General features: G+C 44.5%; 1 protein-coding gene across 1 annotated transcript in view; it reads left to right on the forward strand.

Moving 5' to 3' along the window:
• The first annotated feature begins 4,159 nt into the window (after positions 1-4,159).
• LOC113182482 (cilia- and flagella-associated protein 337-like) overlaps positions 4,160-18,824 on the forward strand; it is a 121,319-nt gene continuing 106,654 nt past the window's right edge. The window contains exon 1 of the mRNA XM_026388416.2: positions 4,160-4,432. Within this exon, the coding sequence (XP_026244201.2) occupies positions 4,160-4,432 (273 nt within the window). The remainder of the gene's footprint in view (positions 4,433-18,824) is intronic.

Consider the following 18,824-nt stretch of genomic DNA (forward strand, 5'->3'; position numbering starts at 1 on the left):
CAAGGACCGTCACCATCAGATGCTTGGTCCTTGTGCACATGGACTTCACATGGACTTCTGCACATGGACTTCAGCTGCACCCACATTTCTGAGAACAACACAACAACACAGTCTCCACCCGACCTATTCCAAGGACTCCTTCCCCTGACAAACTCACCCTTTTGTAACCTCCAGAAACAGCCTCCCAACTCTCTCAAGAGCCCCAACCCAATTTTTCCAGGTGTGTGGTAGACCTGTCCATGCGGGTATCTCAAAAGGAACTTCAATTCAACGTGTTCCCAAAGGAATTAATTTTTGGACACTGTGGGTCTTCTTTCTTTCTCGTTGGTTTCCTAAGACCCTTTCCCCGTGGGTGTCAGTCAGAACCCAGGGCCATCCTCTTTCTCCTGCAGCCTCTAGTCACAGAGGCCTGATATTTCATCCTCCTCACCTCCATTCCCTCTACCCTATCTTGGTCCAGACCCTCTGCACTTTTGTCCTGGGCTCCTGAAAAATGGTCTCTGCCCCTTCCCATCCCTTCTTCATGCTAATTTGTTGGCCTCCTTTCTTTTCCCTCCCTGGCTTGCACCAGAGTTCCCCCCAGGGTAACAATGGGCAGCTCCATGACCCCATCCAGCATCCTGCTCCTTCTTGCCTCTGTCGTGTTTTACTCTCTCTGGCACAGCCTCTCCTGTCTGCCTGGAAAACTGATAATCATTCTTCCAAAGCCTGCTCTGCCAAGGAGCATCTCCCAGCCCAGCCTCACTTGAGTTAAGTGCGTCCTCTCTGTTGTCCGAGTGCTGACCTGGCAGTGGCTCACCTGTCCGTCCTGTTTCATCTTCATTGTCTCAGTATCTGGTGCAGTTTCTGGCACAGGATCTGCAATAGGCAATATCTGGTCAAAGTAAGAGAAGGAGTGAAGAGAGACGGAGGGTCCCGCAGTGCTCCATCTCCAGGCCAGTTCCATTCAGAAGGGTCGTCTTCCAGAGAGGAACAGAGCTGGCTCTGGGGTTAACCACCCTCTGGACACTAGCTGCAGGTTTGGGGAAGAGATTCTGCTACACAGAACGATAGTTAGATCCAGAATGGAACCTAGGACTTCCTTAGGAGACCTTCTCATTTTAGGGTCAAGGCTCAGAGAGGAATGTCATGTGACTGGATAATGAGAAAGTCCCTGGAACACAGATCTGACCTCGAGGTCCTTGATCTTTCCCACACAACTTTCTTGCTGCAAATGGATGATTATAAAATAAGTACTACAAAATAGGGGGATGGTTTAAAGTGGGTGGTTATTTTCTGATTATGAAATAAGTGTGTGTTTAAGAAAAACATGAATTACATAAGGTCACTGTAGGAAATATGGATTAGAGAGAAAAACAAAGAGAATAAAATAAGAACTATAGGGAGAGTCTTCATCAGAGAGACTTCAGTGTGGCTTTTTGGATTGCAAGGAATAGAAACCCCCTTGAGGTGGCTCAAACCAGGGACCTTGGTGATGGCTTCACAGAAAATCTTATGGTAATCTTAGAAGAGGAAGCTGTCTCAGGCTGGCTCCTAAGGAATAGTTTTGGATTCAGAGGATACCTAAGATCCAGGAACCAAAAGCTCAAAATATCTCCTCTGGAGCCCACTGTTCATACAACTCAGTTCATTCCTGTGTCTGCTTTTTTCTGCTGCCACCATCCCCTGAACACTTTTCACAGGTACTAGTTTAAACACCAAGAGAAAGACTCATGCCACCCAGCTCATTTTTTCAATAGACCTCAGATTGGTGGACATCCTTTATACCTGTCTTGTGGGCAAGAGAGTCACATTTAGACCTCTTTTCTTAAGCACTGAGGATTTTTGTATCTACACTTTTTGTATCTATACAAGGCATTTTCCCTGTCTCTTATAGAACAGCCAAAGACAATTCTGGCCTAAAAATGGTGATGATGATGATGATAATAATAATAATAATAATAATAATAATAATAATATGATTTCTGTCACCATGACAAAAATACCTGAGCTAATTATCTTAAAAAGGAAGAAAGGTTTATTTTGGCTCACTATTTCAGAGGTTTCAACCTACAGACAGTTGACTATTGTTCTGGGTCCTGTAGTGAGGCAGTACATTATAGCAGGGGTGCACACGGTAGAGAAAAGCTGCTCACCTCATAGCAACCAGCAAACAAAGAGAGAGAATGTTTTCCAATATCCCATTCAAGGGTGAAACCCCAATAACCTAACTTCCTTCCATTAGGCCCCACCTCTTAAAGGTTCCACCACTTCCCAATAGTGCCACAGGCTGGTAACCAAGCTTTTAACACATGGGCCTTTAAGGGACATGGGCCTTTGAGGGACATTCAAGATACAAACTATAACAATGTCTAAAATGCACAGAACATGTACTGCTGTAAATACTGGACAGTAGCCTTTGTTTTACTTCTCACTCTACAAAGTAGACACTGTGATGATCACTGCTTCCCAGTTGAGACATCAAGTACTATTAGCCATACAGCTTCTTCTCTATACTGACCAAGGTCAAAAGGAGATACACTGTATCTCTCTCTCTCTCTCTCTCTCTCTCTCTCTCTCTCTCTCTCTCTCCCAGGCAGCCCCCATCCTGTAGAGGATCATGGGTCTCATTCTGGTTGCCCACAGTGCTCCATTTAAATGCTGCATGCTGCAAAATCAACCTTCCTCCCCTTTCTCTCCCACTCATCCAAATCCTGCTCCACTCAGTGCATCTCTGGTGTTCTTTCCTCCCCTTCACCTGACCCCAGAAAAGCCTGTTTTGGCTTGTTGGTGTGTAGAGTATGCCATTAGTGATGGGGTCTTTCCTCCAGGCAGACAATGTTCTATGCACCCAATGAAATAAAATTTCAGGGCACTAATAAGAAAGTCTTCAAAGAGTTTCATAGGCTATAGTATGTATTCTTTTCTTCAGCATCCAAGTATCATCTGGGTTTTAAGGCCTTTGAGCCTACTCTCTAATTAAGCACTCTTAATCACCTAATAATCCTGACCCCTGAAAATGGCAGTCTTCCTTATGACAGAGGACAGAAGACCATTGTTCTAGCCTTCAGTCAAGCCTCTTGGAGGGATAACTGGTCTACCCTTTGTTACGTTCCCCAGAGTCAAAATTATGGGCAAGATAAAATGAGATGACAAACTTCTTTTGCCTTATTTTTCAACCAGAGATGCGGTCCTCCAAATTTTCTGTATTTCCAAAGGATTCAGCAAACAAGATCTTTAAGTAGATGAAATTTAAACAAGGGACTAGCAGGTGACACTCTAAGTATAGATACAAAAATCCTCAGGGCTGAAGAAAAGAGGTCTAAAATCTATTATTGGTTCTATTTCCTTAAGATGGAAATATTCACATGGAAGAATCAGCAACTGCCAGCACCTTTGGGGATTTTCCTCATCAGTCCCCATAATACTATTATAAAATTAACAGTAATTTGGATTATTGCTTAAACATCCTGTCATTTATATCTAATTACCATGTACTATAATAAAAATTATCATGAAGTGCATGTCAGATTCTCTTTGTTGCAGACAATCCTTCATATCCATGAATTCTGCCTTAATACTTTCATGCTTCCTTATTACTTTGTGTGTTCAGAACAGAAAATATTTAGGGGGATGAGTATTAACTCCCCCGTTTTTTGTGGTGCTGGGGATTGAACCCAGGACTTGTGCATGGAAGGCAAGCTCTCTACCTACTAGATATATATTGGGGTGCTATGTCCCCAGCTCCCATTTCTTTTCTCATTTTTCTTTCTTCTTTCTTTTTTTAGAGGGTGGGTACCAGGGATTGAACTCAGAGACATATGACCACTGACCACATCCCCAGCCCTATTTTGTTTTTTATTTGGAGACAGGGTCTCACTGAGTTGCTTAGCGCCTTGCTTTTGCTGAGACTGGTTTGAATTTGTGATCCTTCCTGCCTCAGCCTCCCGAGCCACTGGGATTACAGGTGTGCAGTCACCACATCCAGCTCTTTTTTCTTTTCTTAAAGCAGGTGGGAAAGGCTCAACTTCTTTCCCAACTTGGCCAAGTAAGAGAGAGTGTCTGCTCACACCTCAAAAAAATCTCTCTTATCTTTAGGAGTCATCTCTGGGAAGGTGACCTCTAGGCTATTCATGAGAATTGCATGAGGAGTGGAGTGGGTCCCTTCCAGAGAGCCCTAATGGTTCCCATCTTTGGGTGGGGTCCACACAGCATCCTGAGCCCAGTAGGGATCCTGGGGGAGCCCATCGTGCTTCGAGCTCACACATGTCCAGCTGCAGTTCGGCCTGGGGAGGAGCAGGGATGGCCTGGAGCCCAGCCCCCAACCTGGCTGCTGCGGGCCTGCCTCACGCCGCAGAGCAAGCACAGTCACTCCACTGGTTTGGAAGAGCTGGCCTGGAAGAAGACACCCTCACACCACACAGACCTGGAGCAGAGGCTGAGGGCCGAAAAGGTAAGAGGGCCGTGAGCAGGCACCACATTTGCAGGCCAGGGCGGACTCTCAAGCAGGGCTCTGGACTGGGCTGGAATCTCCCAGACATGGCCAGGAGGTCAGTCACCGCATGGACCCAGTGTAAAGCTGGGGTCCCTCTCAGGTGTGTGGTGGTCTCCTCCCAGCCAGGTCCTAACCTCTGCTGTTCTGTAACCATCTCCCTCCCCTGGCACACCTTGAAGAGCATCTGTCACATCACACCTGGCTTCTACATGTTTCCTCTCTCTCTTTCCCAGGCCTATCAACATTTTCAACGTCCAATTCTTTTTCAATTCCAGGTTTTTCTTTCCAAGGTGGCAATTACCCTTGGGATGAATCAGAGTCATGATAATAGGTAATGGATATAAATCAATTCCAGTGATCCATTTCACTTGATTTCTACTGGGCAAATATTTATGGAGCAATATCATGAACTGAGCCCTGGAGAAAACTCAAACTTAACAAAATCTAGCCCCTGGAGGCTCTACCTAGCTAGCAGTTTTTTCTCAAAGGTAATGTTTTTAGGTAGTACCATGATGAGATTTTTTAAAAAATAATAGTGTATTTGTATTCACGTGCTCTAGCAGTATAACAAGCACATCAAATATATGATTTCATGTTTACTCCTATTTAGAAGGAAGCTAAAGAATATACTATGTAAAATAAGTAAGGCTATTTAAAGAAAAATAGTAATAACCCAGAAAGGGCAGAAATCTGTGCAGAAGATGAGCTCATGGCAATTTTTCAGGAGCAGGAACTCAGTAGGAGAGGAAAACTTATGTCCAAAGTCACATGTTCCTAATGGAGATATGAGGGGGAAGCTGCTTCTGCCTTGGGGGACATGGAAGGCTTCGTAGAGAAGGTGACACTGGATGTGGGCCTTGAGGGATGGTGTGTTAGTCAGCTTTTCAGAGCTGTGACCAAAATACCAGGCAAGAATAACTGGGAGGTGGAAGAGTTTATTTTGGCTCTGAGGTTCAGACCCTGGTGGGCTGACTTCTCTGCTCCTGAGGAGAGAGAGAACATGACGGTGGAAGAGCTGGCTGAGGAGGGCTGCCCTGTGCTCATGGTGGTCAAGAGGGATGTCCAGGCACCAGGAATAAAATGTAAACCGCAAAGGCACGTCCCCAGGGACCTGTGTCCTCTGGTCACATCCAACTTGCCTATCTTTACCACCCAGGACAGTAGTTCTTTCAAATTGTTAACAGACCAAATGGATCAATCGACCAACTAGGTCACAGCTCTCATTCCACCTCCGATCGCTCCTGCATTTTCTCACTCATGAGCTTTCAGGAGACAACGTATATCCCTCTTATGGCCAGGGAATTTTCTACTGTGGTGAGAAGCACATGGGGTCTGGGGAGTAGAAAGAAGGTTCATGCTGAACAATGATAAGGAGGTAAGAATTAGGTTTTTTTTTTTCTTTAGAGGACAATATATCAACAGGGCCTCTCCCCAGGGTAGGGGAAATAAATCATGGGGGAGATCAGTGGGGTCAGGAAATTGACTTGTTGGGATATGACTGGCATGTAAAACAGTTTCAGGCAACAGTTAACATTAGGGCGTGTCTCCCAGCCCAAGTGTAAGCAGCATCTTGTGAAACTTTGTTTTCTGAGTGTTGAGTCATGATGTGAAATGGGTGGTAACACAAAACAATAATCTGAAGCCTGTTGCTTTCACACCATGAGACTTCCAGCCACCGTGGACCCTCATGGGAATCTACTTCTGATCACCTCTGGAGTTAGCACCTACAGAAGGCATCCACCGAGGTTCTATTCCATTCTTCCCTTTGGCCCTGAAAACCTCTGTAGTCTGGGGTTAAGTGAGGAAGCTCTGGTAATCTTCAGAGGATGGCAGACATTTGTGGGGCATTTTGTAGATCAGGATGCAATTTTTTTTTTTTTGGTAGTCAGCCTGGTGGTTTTTTGTATAGCTTTGTTGACATATAATAATGTACAGTAAACTGCACCTGCTCAAAATATACAATTTGATTAATTTGGACATATGATCACACCTGTGGAACTAGCACCACCATCAAGGTAATAAACGTACCCATTCCCTCTGAAGGTCACCAACACTTCCTTACCGGTGCCCCATTTATGTGCATGGTAAGAACTCTGAGCATAAAATCCCCCGAAACTTCTAGTGCACAATGCAGTATAGTTGACTCTAGGCATTGTACTGTACCATGGAGCAGATATTTGTGCAATGAATCTTGTGCAACTGACACTTCATAGAGATTCCTACAATATTAAAAAATAGAACTACCATATAATCCAGCAATTCTACCCTGGGTATCAACCCAAAAGAATCGAAGTCAGGATCTCAAAGAGATACCTGAATGATCCTGTTCATAGTACCATTATTCACTATAGCCAAAATGTGGAAGTAACCCAGCCTGGGTCTGGATCCCTTGCTAATTGGATTAACCAGTAAAGGGAACAAGGTTCCCCAAGCTACATTGCTTGTTGACTGGACTGGGTTTGGCAGGGTGCCTCTGAGGCCTGAGGCTCTTCTTTGCCCTCTCAGAAGGGTGACGGGATCTGAAGCTCTTGGTGTGAGGTATGTGTGGGCTAGTGCAGAGTCCAGGCTATGTGAGAGAATGTGGGATGATTCCATTTCACAGTGAAAGGATGGCCTGAAATTGGCACGTTTAAATCAACTGCAGAAAAATAGGCACCCGGCAGCTATTTTTAATTTGCGTTAGAACATACAAGAGCCAGCGTTGCTCATAGAGCAGAATATTGGCTTTGAGTATAGGAGACGAAGATATCCTCAGCTTTCCCACTCATTTATTTGCTGACAGACAGTGGGAAAGAGCCCTGGGGATGGACCAGGCAGCAGGACTGGCTAATGTGTGAGCTGCTACATGTTCATTACCAGCATCTCCAGACTCATTTCACCTCTGAGGACCCCAAACTTGTTTCTCTACCCCCTTGGGCTGGTTCCTTCATAGAGTATTCCTCCCTTCTTCAGGGCCTGCTCCCAGGAAAAGTTCTAGAAGTTTCTTTCACAGTCTGGGGTAACAGATTGATAATTTACATTTACTTTTGCAGACACTTTTGTATTTCAGCAAGGCTGAGTACCTAAATGGACAGGAGTGCAAGTGCAGTTGAACATCTGGAACAGTCCGTGGGAAGATCATCAACTTGATGACCATTCTTGACACAGTTAAGCACCACATGTAGTGGCTGGTGATTCTACTCTCTTAGTCTGTCTTGTGTTACTGTAACAAAATACCTGATACTGGGTAATGCAGAAAGAAAAGAGGTTTTTTTGTTTCATGATTCTAGTGGTTGGAAAACTCAAATGCTATAGCCCCAGTGTCTTGTGAAGGCAGTTAGCTGCATTGTAAGGTGGCACCCCTATGACCTCATTACCTTCTATTGGGCCCCACCTCTAAAAGTTTCACCTCCTAAAAATTTTATCACCCAATGTTGCCACATTGTGGACCAAGCTTCCAGCACATGAACCTTTGGCGGATAGCTCATATCCACACCGTAGCACCCACCTGCATTGTAGGAAGTCAGGTTGGATTGACGGTGCTTAGAAATCGATTTTTAAACCTGGAAATGTCCAGGGGTCATTTCCTTCTCTTAGAGATAAACTAAAACCCGGAAGCATGAGTTCAGTTTAGTGCAGCTCAGCTGGGGTGTTTCTGAGCACCTACTGTACGCTAGATCCCAGCCCTGGCACCAGAGAGACAGGCAGGAGTTTGCTACAGTGCTGGCTCACTTCCTTCCCTCCCAAGAAAAGGGATGCGGGCACAGGTGTAGGCAGCTGGCGAGCCCTGGCAGGGCAGGGCTGGGTGCCATGGTCAGGAGAGAGGGCGTGAGGAAACCTCCCAGGAGAGGTTCAATCCATCCACTTGTTCCAAGAACAAGAACTTGGTCCATTTCTAACGTAGAAAGGAACAAGGCTCTGTGCTGCTGATGGTCAGTGGGATCTTAGACAAGTCACTTGTCATCTCTGGGCCTCCGTTTTCCCAGGGTGAAGGAAGGAGGATGACTCCGTCATTCCTCATTGCCACATCAGGGCCCATGTCCCCAGTCCTCCCTCCAGGGCCCATGATGGACAGTCCAATCCGTTCTGGCGTTTCCCCTGCCCAGTGTGAGGCCTGCCTCTGCGTCCTTCTCAACACAGTCCTCACGATGACAGTCGATGGCGTGCACATGCAGGGGGAGCCTTGCCGTACCTATTTGATAAGACTGGAGGAGGTACAGCTCCCTCCTTTTCCAGCCACCAGGAGGCCACAGAATACCCCTAAGCAGTTGGAAAAGCGTCAACACAGCCATTTCAGGTTAATTTGGGGCAGCAAGCTGAGAAGTGCCGAAGCTGCTCCTTAACAGCTCATCTGGATCCTCTCAAAAGCTTCCTGAAGCTCGGAGCTAGGCCGATGGTATGGAGTCTTACGTATTTGCCAGGGAAGGGGAAGGATGTGACTTTTCAAAGGTCACCAGTACTTTTAGCCATCTTAAAAGAACATCGAAAGTATGCTCCCAAGCAAAGAGGAATCGGAAGTTTGTTTTCTAGGGGACCAGCCTTGAGGGTTGAAACCCAAGTGATAGAGGATGTCTCAGAGGCCTTGAAGTCCACAGTCCTCCACGGCTGTCCCTCAGCTGTGTTCTCCTTGGAGCTGTCTATCCCACCCCTTTAGGCCTCAGGGAGAGGCTGGAGGGCAGAAAGGAGAGCCAGGGGTCCTGATTCTAGCACACACTAGCTGTGGGAAGCTGGGCAAGTTCACGCACCTCTCTGAGCCTCAGTTTGCTGATGTATAAAATAATAGACTCTTTCCTACAGAATTATTGTGAGCATTAATGGAAAACTGCATGTAAAATACTTTGCACCTGGAACATAAGAAACTCAATAAAAGTTAAATATTAGCAGGAGGGCTGCCTAAGCCTGCATGAATTCTTTTAAAGTCAAAGCCATGTTACTGATGTTTTGGCACCGAACATAGCAGGAAAGACAGTGTCTTCTTAAAACCTCAGCTTATTGTGGTCTTTTGTTTTGTTTGATTTTCTTTTCTTTTTTTTTTTTTTTTTTTTGTTCTTGTTACTTTTTGATGTGAGGGTGTTTTTTCTTTGTGGTTTTTGTTTTTACACGGGTGTTTTCGCAATGGTGTCAGTTAGTTTTCCATCACTGCAACAAAATAACCTGAGATAATCAACTTAAAAGGAGGAAAGATTTATTTACGCTCACAGTCTCTGAGGTTTCAGTTTATGGATGATTGGCCCATTGCTCTGGGTCTGTGATAGCAAACTACATCATGGTGGTGACCTGAGGAGGCCTGGTCATGTCATGGCAGCCAGAAAGCAAAGAGAGAGGAAAGAAGTGGCCAAAGTCTCAACAGCCAGCTTCAAGAGTACACCCACAATGACCTAGGACCCAGCTCTGTGTGTGCGTGTGTGTGTGTGTGTGTGTGTGTGTGTGTGTGTGTGTGTGTGTAGGGGTGCTGGGGATTGAACCCAGGGCCTCTAGCATGCTGTGCCAGCATTCTGACCTGGGCCCAGCCCTGGCCCCAGTTCTTAAAGGTTCTAACACCTCCAAATAGTGCCATGGACTTGGGGCCAAGACTTTAAATGTCCCCCAAGGGGGACATTTAAGAGCCAAACTCTAGCAATGATCTAAGTTCACTGAAGAATCCCTGGAGTCTCCCTATGTTCTTCTTTATCAAGAATTGGCCATAGAATCCTCCAAATTTCAACCCAGAGCCCCCCACCCCCACCCCATCCCCGGGCTTTTGAGAGCTAATCTCTAATCTCTTAAGGACACTGGATAGATTTTTTTTTTCCCCAAAGCTGTAGAGACAGCCACTCAAGAAATAGATTTTCAAAGGGATACTTTATTCGATTAATTAGTCAATTCCCTTGTCGTGAAGGAGAAATTATCTGTAAACCACCCCGACAGAGGAGACTCTTACAGGGGAAGCAAAGAAATGTTGGGTTGTAACAATAGGAGAGCTCATTTGCAATGCAAATGAGCAACCAGCAGGCAAATGAACCCTTATGGGAAAACCACTCTAATCATAAAACCCGCTCGCTTTGGGGAGACTGCGGTGTGAGGACAAGCAGAACCGTAGCTCTGTGAATCCCTGCTAATGTAGCATATTAGGAAATTATCCAGGTAGTTCTCTAGGAAATTGCCTTTGAATGAAACAAGATGCATTGCTTGGCAGTAGATAATATCTTTAAAAATCAACTCCACCATCGCAGGCTGAATTATTTATGATTGTCACTATAGCGCTATGATTGTTTGGATATAAAATAGTCAGGCTTTTCCCTCTGTTTTTATTTGTAGGAAAACAAGTCATTCAAGCTTTTTAGTGATACAATGTGACTTGCTATCGATGGCAGTTACGAATTTTCAAGCCCTGCCAAGCACAGGAGTACCCAGAAGGGACATATGTTTTCTCTGCTTTGTGTTCCAAATTTGCCTTAAAAACATGCAATTATGTGAAGGCCTGATTTATATTTGCAAGGAAAAGCACCATAATGGCCCTGTTTTGTAGTCGTCGTCGTTTCTCCAAAACGTATTTCTGTGGCTGCCTTTTCAAAAGAATTTGGCTAATGATCATTGGATTTTCCCTCTCCACCGTGACATGTGAAAATTTGATGAGGTCTGTGAGATTTAAGAACTGTTTTCTTCCGTGCAGTGGAAACTCAGTTCACATAGTTTGGGAGGCCGATGGACCTGACATCTTCTATAGTTACCTTTCATCCATGGCTATGTTTTTGTGGACAGTGGGACAAGGGGAGGCAGGGAGCTCTGCTCTGTCTAGTCAGGAAGCAAAGATGAGCAGAAGACAGAGCCCAACCAAGCCCTGCCTGGCCTGGAGGGTGTTGGGTGAGTCCCCTCAAGCCTCGGAAGTGGAGGTGCTGGGCAGGTGGTATCTGTTGGGGCCATCTCTGGGGAGTCGTAAAGGGAAAAAGGAAGGCTTTTAAGTCGCATTTTATGCTTAGAAGGAAATGACTGTGGAGCCCTTTATGAATTATATAATCACACTGGCTTTAATTTCTTGCCCTTCATTACTATTATTAATGATGGCTTTCACTCCATTCTCTTAGCTGCATTTCCAGGAAATCTATTGAGTGAAGAGTTGTTCGTCTCTTTCTGGTTTGGGGAGCCCCCTCCTGGGAGATAGGGCAATTTTTTGGGTTTTATTGTTGTTGTTAATTGTTCTTCTTTCAGTGATGAAAATAAAGTTGAGAGGCCAATGTCATATCATGAGCTGGTTCATGAACAAGTAATTATTACTATATAATATTACAGAAAATATTCATCTTCGAGAAACAGATATTTGAGAATGGTGGGAAAATAAAAGTTTGGGGGGAGGACAACATATACAGTGTGTTTTTGTTGGTTCGTTTTTCCAAGCAGGATCTCACTATGTTGCCAGGCTGCCCTTGAACTCCTGGGCTCAAGGGATCCTCGTGCCTCAGCCTCCCAGGTAGCTAGGACTACAGGTGCATGCCACTGGCAGAATGATTGCTTGGTGCAAATCTGATCACTTGGGTAGTTTAGAAATAAATCAATCTTATGTAACTTATGTACAGATGAAGCATTCCTATTGTATATTTAGAATGTACAATGTTTGGGAAAGTACTCTGTGAAAACTAAGATTATAGCATGCCTTTCCCATAACTTCCCAGTTTTAAGGAAAATAATTTTCAAATTCTTAAACAAAATTGTTTCACCTGCAAATTTACACCCAGGGCCCAGGAGGGGAAGTCACAGGTGTTTTCCCAGAGGCGCTCTTGTTAAATTTCGGCTACCAGCTGTATTCCCCTTTGTGTGGTATGAGCCTAGTAAACTTGGATCTGATTTTGTGGATCCTGGAGAAGGTTTGGTCAGAGAAAACTGGGAATTTGTTTAGGGGTAATGTCTTCTGTCTATTAATGGAAAGGGCCCCGTGTTTGATGGAATCCTCTCTTGCCTGTGTTTAAATACTGTCGAGCTCTTTCCTCCAGTCCACTTGTGACAATTAGCTCCTGGGTTCAGGTTTTCCAGAAGAATCCTAACAGGGACATGTTCAGAATAGACTTCAGGTTGGCTGTTTCTCCAGTCTAGAACTGGGTTTCCAACTTTGTTCTGAGAAACTGATGTGACTCCATTTTTTTTTTTATTTTTTATTTTTTTACATTTGAATCAGATGGGATATAATTTTTTTTTTTCTGAGTGTACAGGTTGCAGAATTATATTGGTCATGCAGTCACGGATATACCCACAGCAATAATAATGTCTATTTTATTCTGCTGCCCTTCCATTCCCCCCTTCCCTTCCCCTCCCCTCCCATCACTTCTCTCCACCCAATCTAATGTGACCTACTTCTTTTTTTTTCCTCCTCACATCATGTGACTCCATTTTTGAGAAACCAGCCTCTACCTCAGAGCAAAGCCTGCCCAAGGAAGGGGATGTGTCCCTTGTCCTTGGAAAAACCCACAGAGCACTCCTGCTGAGTTGTTTGTCTGTAAATAACAGGAGAGATCTGCTGTGCCAGGTGTCCCTGACTCAGTCAGGCTAGGTGGGGACCTGTAGCAACCCCCTAGCAACCACTAATCAGCATGAGACAGGGAAAATACCTGGGATGCCAGATGACCCTCCCAGTAGTTTATGGTGGTTGATAACATGTTGGGAAACCATGTAGTTTAGCACATACACCCCTCGAGGCTTAAACCAATCAGTTCAAACGAATCCCCCTTTTGTACTAACCAATCACCCCTACCCAACTTGTTCCTGCCAGTGAACGTGCTAAAATCAATGTTAAGAGTTATTGTTTGACTTTCCCACGGTGTAAAATGATTTGCTGTGTGATGTTGTGACGCATAGAGTATCCCCCAAAAACCTATAAAATCTCACTGAACAAAGGGTCACTCCCTGGGACCACTTCGTCGGAAATGATTGAGTCCAGGCTCCAGCTTGCAATAAAGACTCTTGTGTGATTGCATCAGATTTGGCTCCTGAAGGTCTATTGGGGTCCCATGAATTTGGCATTACAGTTCCTCCATGAAAGCAAGTTCAAAAGCAATTGTGAGATCATCCAAGAGAGCATTTGAAAGGTGCTTCCATTCTACAAAATGGTGGATCTCCCTGTAGCTTGGGGTCAGTCTGAGTTTTACAGAAGAGGCTGCCACGTTGGAGGCTGGTACATAGGAATTTCAGAAGGTGATCCTATTGGGGGAAAAGCTAATTTCCTCCTTTCCTGTTTCAGGCCTCATGAGATAGTACAAGAATATTGTGTTTAACTTCAAAGCCAGTAGTTTGGGGATTTTCATTGCTAAAAGTCAAATTCTTGAGATAGTAACTAAGAAACCATTGTGTGAAGATGTCCTCTATGATCTCTTATCAAGCAAAGGACAGGTGACTAAAAAGGAACACCAAGAGTAGCATCCAGCCACAGCTTCAGAAAATTTACCCCACAAAAAGAGATGGCCCCTTAGTTCATCCAAGATACTCCTTGGTTCAGCTTCCGGGGGTGGGGGTGGGATGGGCAGAGCAAGCTTTAATGCAAGGACCTGGACGAGAATTATGTCCCTAGAGTGTTTGGAAAAAGATGTGGCAAAATATGTTCAGTCTCCCATTTCTCATTTTAGTCCAGTTCCTGATTTTTTTTCCCTCCTCTTTTCTCTCCCAAGTCAACCCCTATCCTATCCGGTCTCACCTCCCACTCACTCTCCACCTCCTTCTTCTTTCCAGCCCAGTCCAGCCAACCATACCCCAGAATTTGGGGGCAGAGAAATAAATCAAATTGGAGTAGAGACTTGAAATATGAAGGTTAAAATAATCTGTTACTTGGGTGGTCATTGGCCTTATAAAGAGAGAAATTCTGTGTTTCTAAAAAGTACATTTTATAGGCATTACTATTAGCACTGTGTGATTTTAATTTATTTTCTTTTTGTTTCCATGAGATTGAGCATCAGTTGACCCTCGAAGAGCTACAAAACTTAAATGCACTCTTTCAGGTAGGAATTGACAAGGTAAACTTTTAAAATATTCCTGGAGGTAATCTGACTCCCTTTTCGACAGCTGATTTTTTTCAGTTACAAAGTGCAATTCTTTTAAATAAAATAGCAGTAAAAGAATAAATTTTTTTTGATTGTCACTTCTTAATGGAATTAGAAACAAATTGTGAGTGCGTCAGAGAAATGAACAAAAGAGAGAACCTGATACAAGTTGACAGAGTTTAGGGAAGTCTAATTAGACATTCAATTCTTTGGATTCCTTCTCCTAGACTAAACAAAATACAATGACTATATGTTCATAGTTAATTCTTTTTTCCCCCCTTAGGAGCATGCAAAGAAAGGAAGACAACTGCTCGATATGGAAACTTTCAAATGCATAATGAAGCAGAGTATGAGGTCACCGAAGAAAGTAAGTGGGTTTTATAAATGTTGGGTCGTTGAAGCCACAGTCAAAGCTTTAACCATGTGAACCAATTAGGTTTGATGATCAATCTATAAGATCACTTCCTCTCTAAGCTATGATTTCAACTAAGACCTATGTGATTTACTGAACAATTTATATGGAAAGATATTTTCAAATTACTTAGTATACAAGACCAACAAGACATTTAGAGACTGTTCTTAAAGAGGAGAAAAGACGATTATTCGATGACTGGTTATTTGTACACATGTTTTTGTTCCAAAGTTTGGGCAGGTTCCTTATCCCCTAGCCAGCTGGAATTAAATATTTTAAACACTCTCTCTACCATCTTGGTTAGCCCAGAATATGAAATCTTAATAAGTAAGGTGTTTCTCATAAGATAAAATACATATTATAAAGGTATGAGCTACTTAAGTTCTATTTGTCAGAGTTTTACGATTATGTCTTAAATTACAGGAAAAAAAATTGTTTAAGATGAAGCTCTACTCTATAAACCTGTCCCTGGAGTTTGAACAAAAATGCACCCTTGTCATGTAGGACTGATGAAGTCATAAGCTGCCCCTTCCAAGGGCAAGGTCCCAGGATCTGATGGCCATCGTAGAAGTTCAGATGTGCTCAGAGTCATACCTACTATGGGAAGGAAATGTTAAGTCCCATCTGTTTTGAAAACTCTGCTTCCTTAGTCCACTTGGGCTCCCATCATAAATACCTTGGGCTGTGCGGCTTATAACAACAGACATCTCTCACAGTTCTGGGGGCTGGAAGTCCAGGATGGTGGCACACTTATTGTATAGTGAGGGCCCACTTCTTGGTTCACAGAGAGAACCTGGCTGTGTCCCCACGTGGTAGAAGGGGTCAGGGGTCTCTCTGGGGCCTCTCTCGTGATGCCTCTGGCTGCACGACTTAATCGCCTCCCAAAGGTCACCTCCTAATGACCTTGGGGTTAGGATTTCAACATATGAATATTTTTGGCAAAGAAGCCTTCAGATCGTAGAACCTCCATGTGTGCAATGCTAAAACCAAAATTTCTATTGGAAAGGGAGAGGAATGTTTTAAATAGATAAATTATCAGGTGTTTTAACAACATCCCAGATAGACCTTTTAAACCAAAGCAGTCTAACGACCTATAATTTTAGAACCCGTGCCTACCTAATTATCTACTTATTCCCCCATTCGTTCATTCGCTCCTTATATAAATGTCCATGGGGGCAGGCTTACTCTCAGCCCCTGTGACTCGGAGCCCTTCAGGACCATGGTCTCTGGCCTCGGGGAGGGCAGATCTGCTGCAGAATGGAACGCAGGTGGTCTGGGAGCGTGCAACCAGACAAGGGAGTCACGAGGGCCCCTGGCCCTCTTGCATGACCCTTGTGCTGGGCTCTAAGGGGTGAAGTGAATCGCGCCATAAAAGAGGGAGAGGGAGGGAGATGAGGGCTTCCAGGCAGAGGGAACAGCATTTGCAGAAACCCAGAGAAAAGCACCTCCATGATATCTCCACCAATCACCCTGATGAGGGACCAAGACACACATCCCTTTACCTGGGACCACTTGTACTAAGCAAGATTTTACTCAGTACATCACTGCAGAGGCATGAAACCATTTTTTTAATCACTTATTTAACAGATATTGATTTCTGTCTGCTCACACTGCCTTAGGATCTTCATGTATTTTATTCCGTAAGCCTCCCTGATTGCAGAATAGACCTGTTTAGAAGACATTCCTATTTGAAAGCTGAAAAGAAAAGAGTTTTAGAGAATCTGAGTAACTTATCTGAAATTCCTTGGCAACCAAGGAATAGATTTGGGATTTGATCTCCAGTGTGACACTGGAGATCATTATGATAGGATTAGGTTTGACTGTAGTGACAGAAAACCCTCAGCCACTAAATCATGAGAGAGAAGTATTTTCCTCTATCATGTAGAAAGTCAGGATTCAGGTGTCTTCATGAAATTTGGGGGAGCTATACTCTTCCTCCTCCTCCTTTATCCTATTACCCTTAGTATGTAGATTCATTCTCATGGCCCAAGATGGCTGCTCAGACTCCAGTCAACATGTTCTCCTTCCAGCCAGCAGGAAGAGGGACAACTCCCCAAAGCTGTCCACGACACTCGCATTTTTCACGTGTTAATCAGATATGAATCACGTGTCATATCTAACTGAAGAGGAGGCAGGCAAGTGTGGTCTGTTATAGGAAATGATGGCCAAGCTAAAACTCAGAGTGCTCTACTATAAGGAAGAATGCCAAGGGGAACAACTAACACCACGTGTTTTCCACTCTTCGAGAATCTCATATTCTAGTACCTGTTAAAAGCCAGGACACATCTCCTTTGCTCTTTCTATGAAATGCTGACTTAGTAAAAATTCAGTACAAACGGGGACATCAAAGGCTACACTCAGGAAGAGCATGCCTGGCATCAGTATTTCAGACTTTGGTGGCACCTGGAGGCATGGAGGTCTCAGCCTGGGGTCATACCAAGCCCTCTGATTCCCCTGGGAAGCCAAGAAGATGTCCTTACTTTCCTGAAATACTCTGATGCTCCTCCTTATAAGCAAATAGAGGCTGCAGCTATCTGTAGCCCTGAATTTATCACATTGCCCTCCAAGTGGATGTACTTGTCTGTGGCCTCACTAGACAACAAGTGCCACGAAAATACACCTGCCACAGTGCTCGGCATACCCTGGGTGCTCAATCTTTTCCTTCAGGGAGTCGACTGATGTGTGGAGGCAGTGCCCAACGTCCCTCGGTGACCACACAATCATGCCTGCTCCCAGCTCTGGGCCAGGTGGAGAAGCTGGGTCTCTGGGCAAAGCTGGAGTTCAGCAGGGCCAGGGAGAGCCCATCTGATGGCCCCTGTCCTCTGACAGGCTCATGATACTGCATGGTCCTTGCTGCTGTCGCCTTGTCCAGAGCTCCCAGGTGCGCAGGCCTACCCACAGGCCTCCCTGGTTTACGGCCACAGGGTGGTCTGGGTGGGCAGCCTGAGGGCAGTCTGTGATGATCTCTCCCCGAGCTTTTCTATGTTCGTTCCATTTCTGATCCCAGGCTCCCCTTGGAGCCACACCTCTGGGAGTTTGGGGTTATTTGGACATTCATTCAACAATATCTGAAGCCAGAGGTGGTGGTGCATACACACTTGTAATCCCAGGGGCTCAGGAGACGGAGGCAGGAGGAACGTGAGTTCAAAGCCAGCCTCAGCAACTTAGGGAGGCCCTGAGCAACACTGTCTCTAAGTAAAATACAAAATAGGGCTGGGGATGTGGTTCAGTGTGGCCGAGTGACCCTGAGTTCAATCCCTGGTACCACCCCCCCCCAAAAAAAATATATATATACATACACATATATGTGTATGTTAAATATTGTGTTCACAGCACTGCCTGAAGCCTGGCATGTCAACCTGGGAGTGTGATGTCTCCATTGAAAACTCACGTAGAGGAAACTGATACTGAGCTTGGTCCCACATCCAGAGTATTTTTCTTCATGGCCCTGTCCCTGGTACTGTTGTTGGCTCTCTAAGAGGTAACGCCTGATCTCTTAGAGACCAGGCCTCCTCATTTCTCCATTTCACTGTTATTTCTGCTCAAATGCTGATGCTCCCACCCCTTATAAGACACTCCACAGACATATGATCCAGCTCTGTGAAAGCTACTTTCTGGATACACCATAAAATTATAGAACCCTGAGCTTCGGAAGGACCTTAGTTCCTTAATATATAATTTAATGCATGTAAGTATTCTTAATATATAACTATCCTAATTCTCAAATTCTCTTCTCTGTTAAGCCACGGGCCAGAATATTACCTTCAACCAGGGAGAACTCAGCACCGTGGAAGGCAGCCCACTTCAAGATTGGAAAGCTCTAGGTTTATTTCTTCTCCATATGAGCTAAAAGGAGTTGTCATTGACATTCTACCCATTAGCTGAATTGATGTACTTTTGAGCCACTGTATCAGTTATACATGACTCCACCATAAAGTGTCAAAAACTTAGTACCTAT

Source organism: Urocitellus parryii, chromosome 2, assembly GCF_045843805.1.
Source record: "Urocitellus parryii isolate mUroPar1 chromosome 2, mUroPar1.hap1, whole genome shotgun sequence".
Lineage (NCBI taxonomy): Eukaryota > Metazoa > Chordata > Mammalia > Rodentia > Sciuridae > Urocitellus > Urocitellus parryii.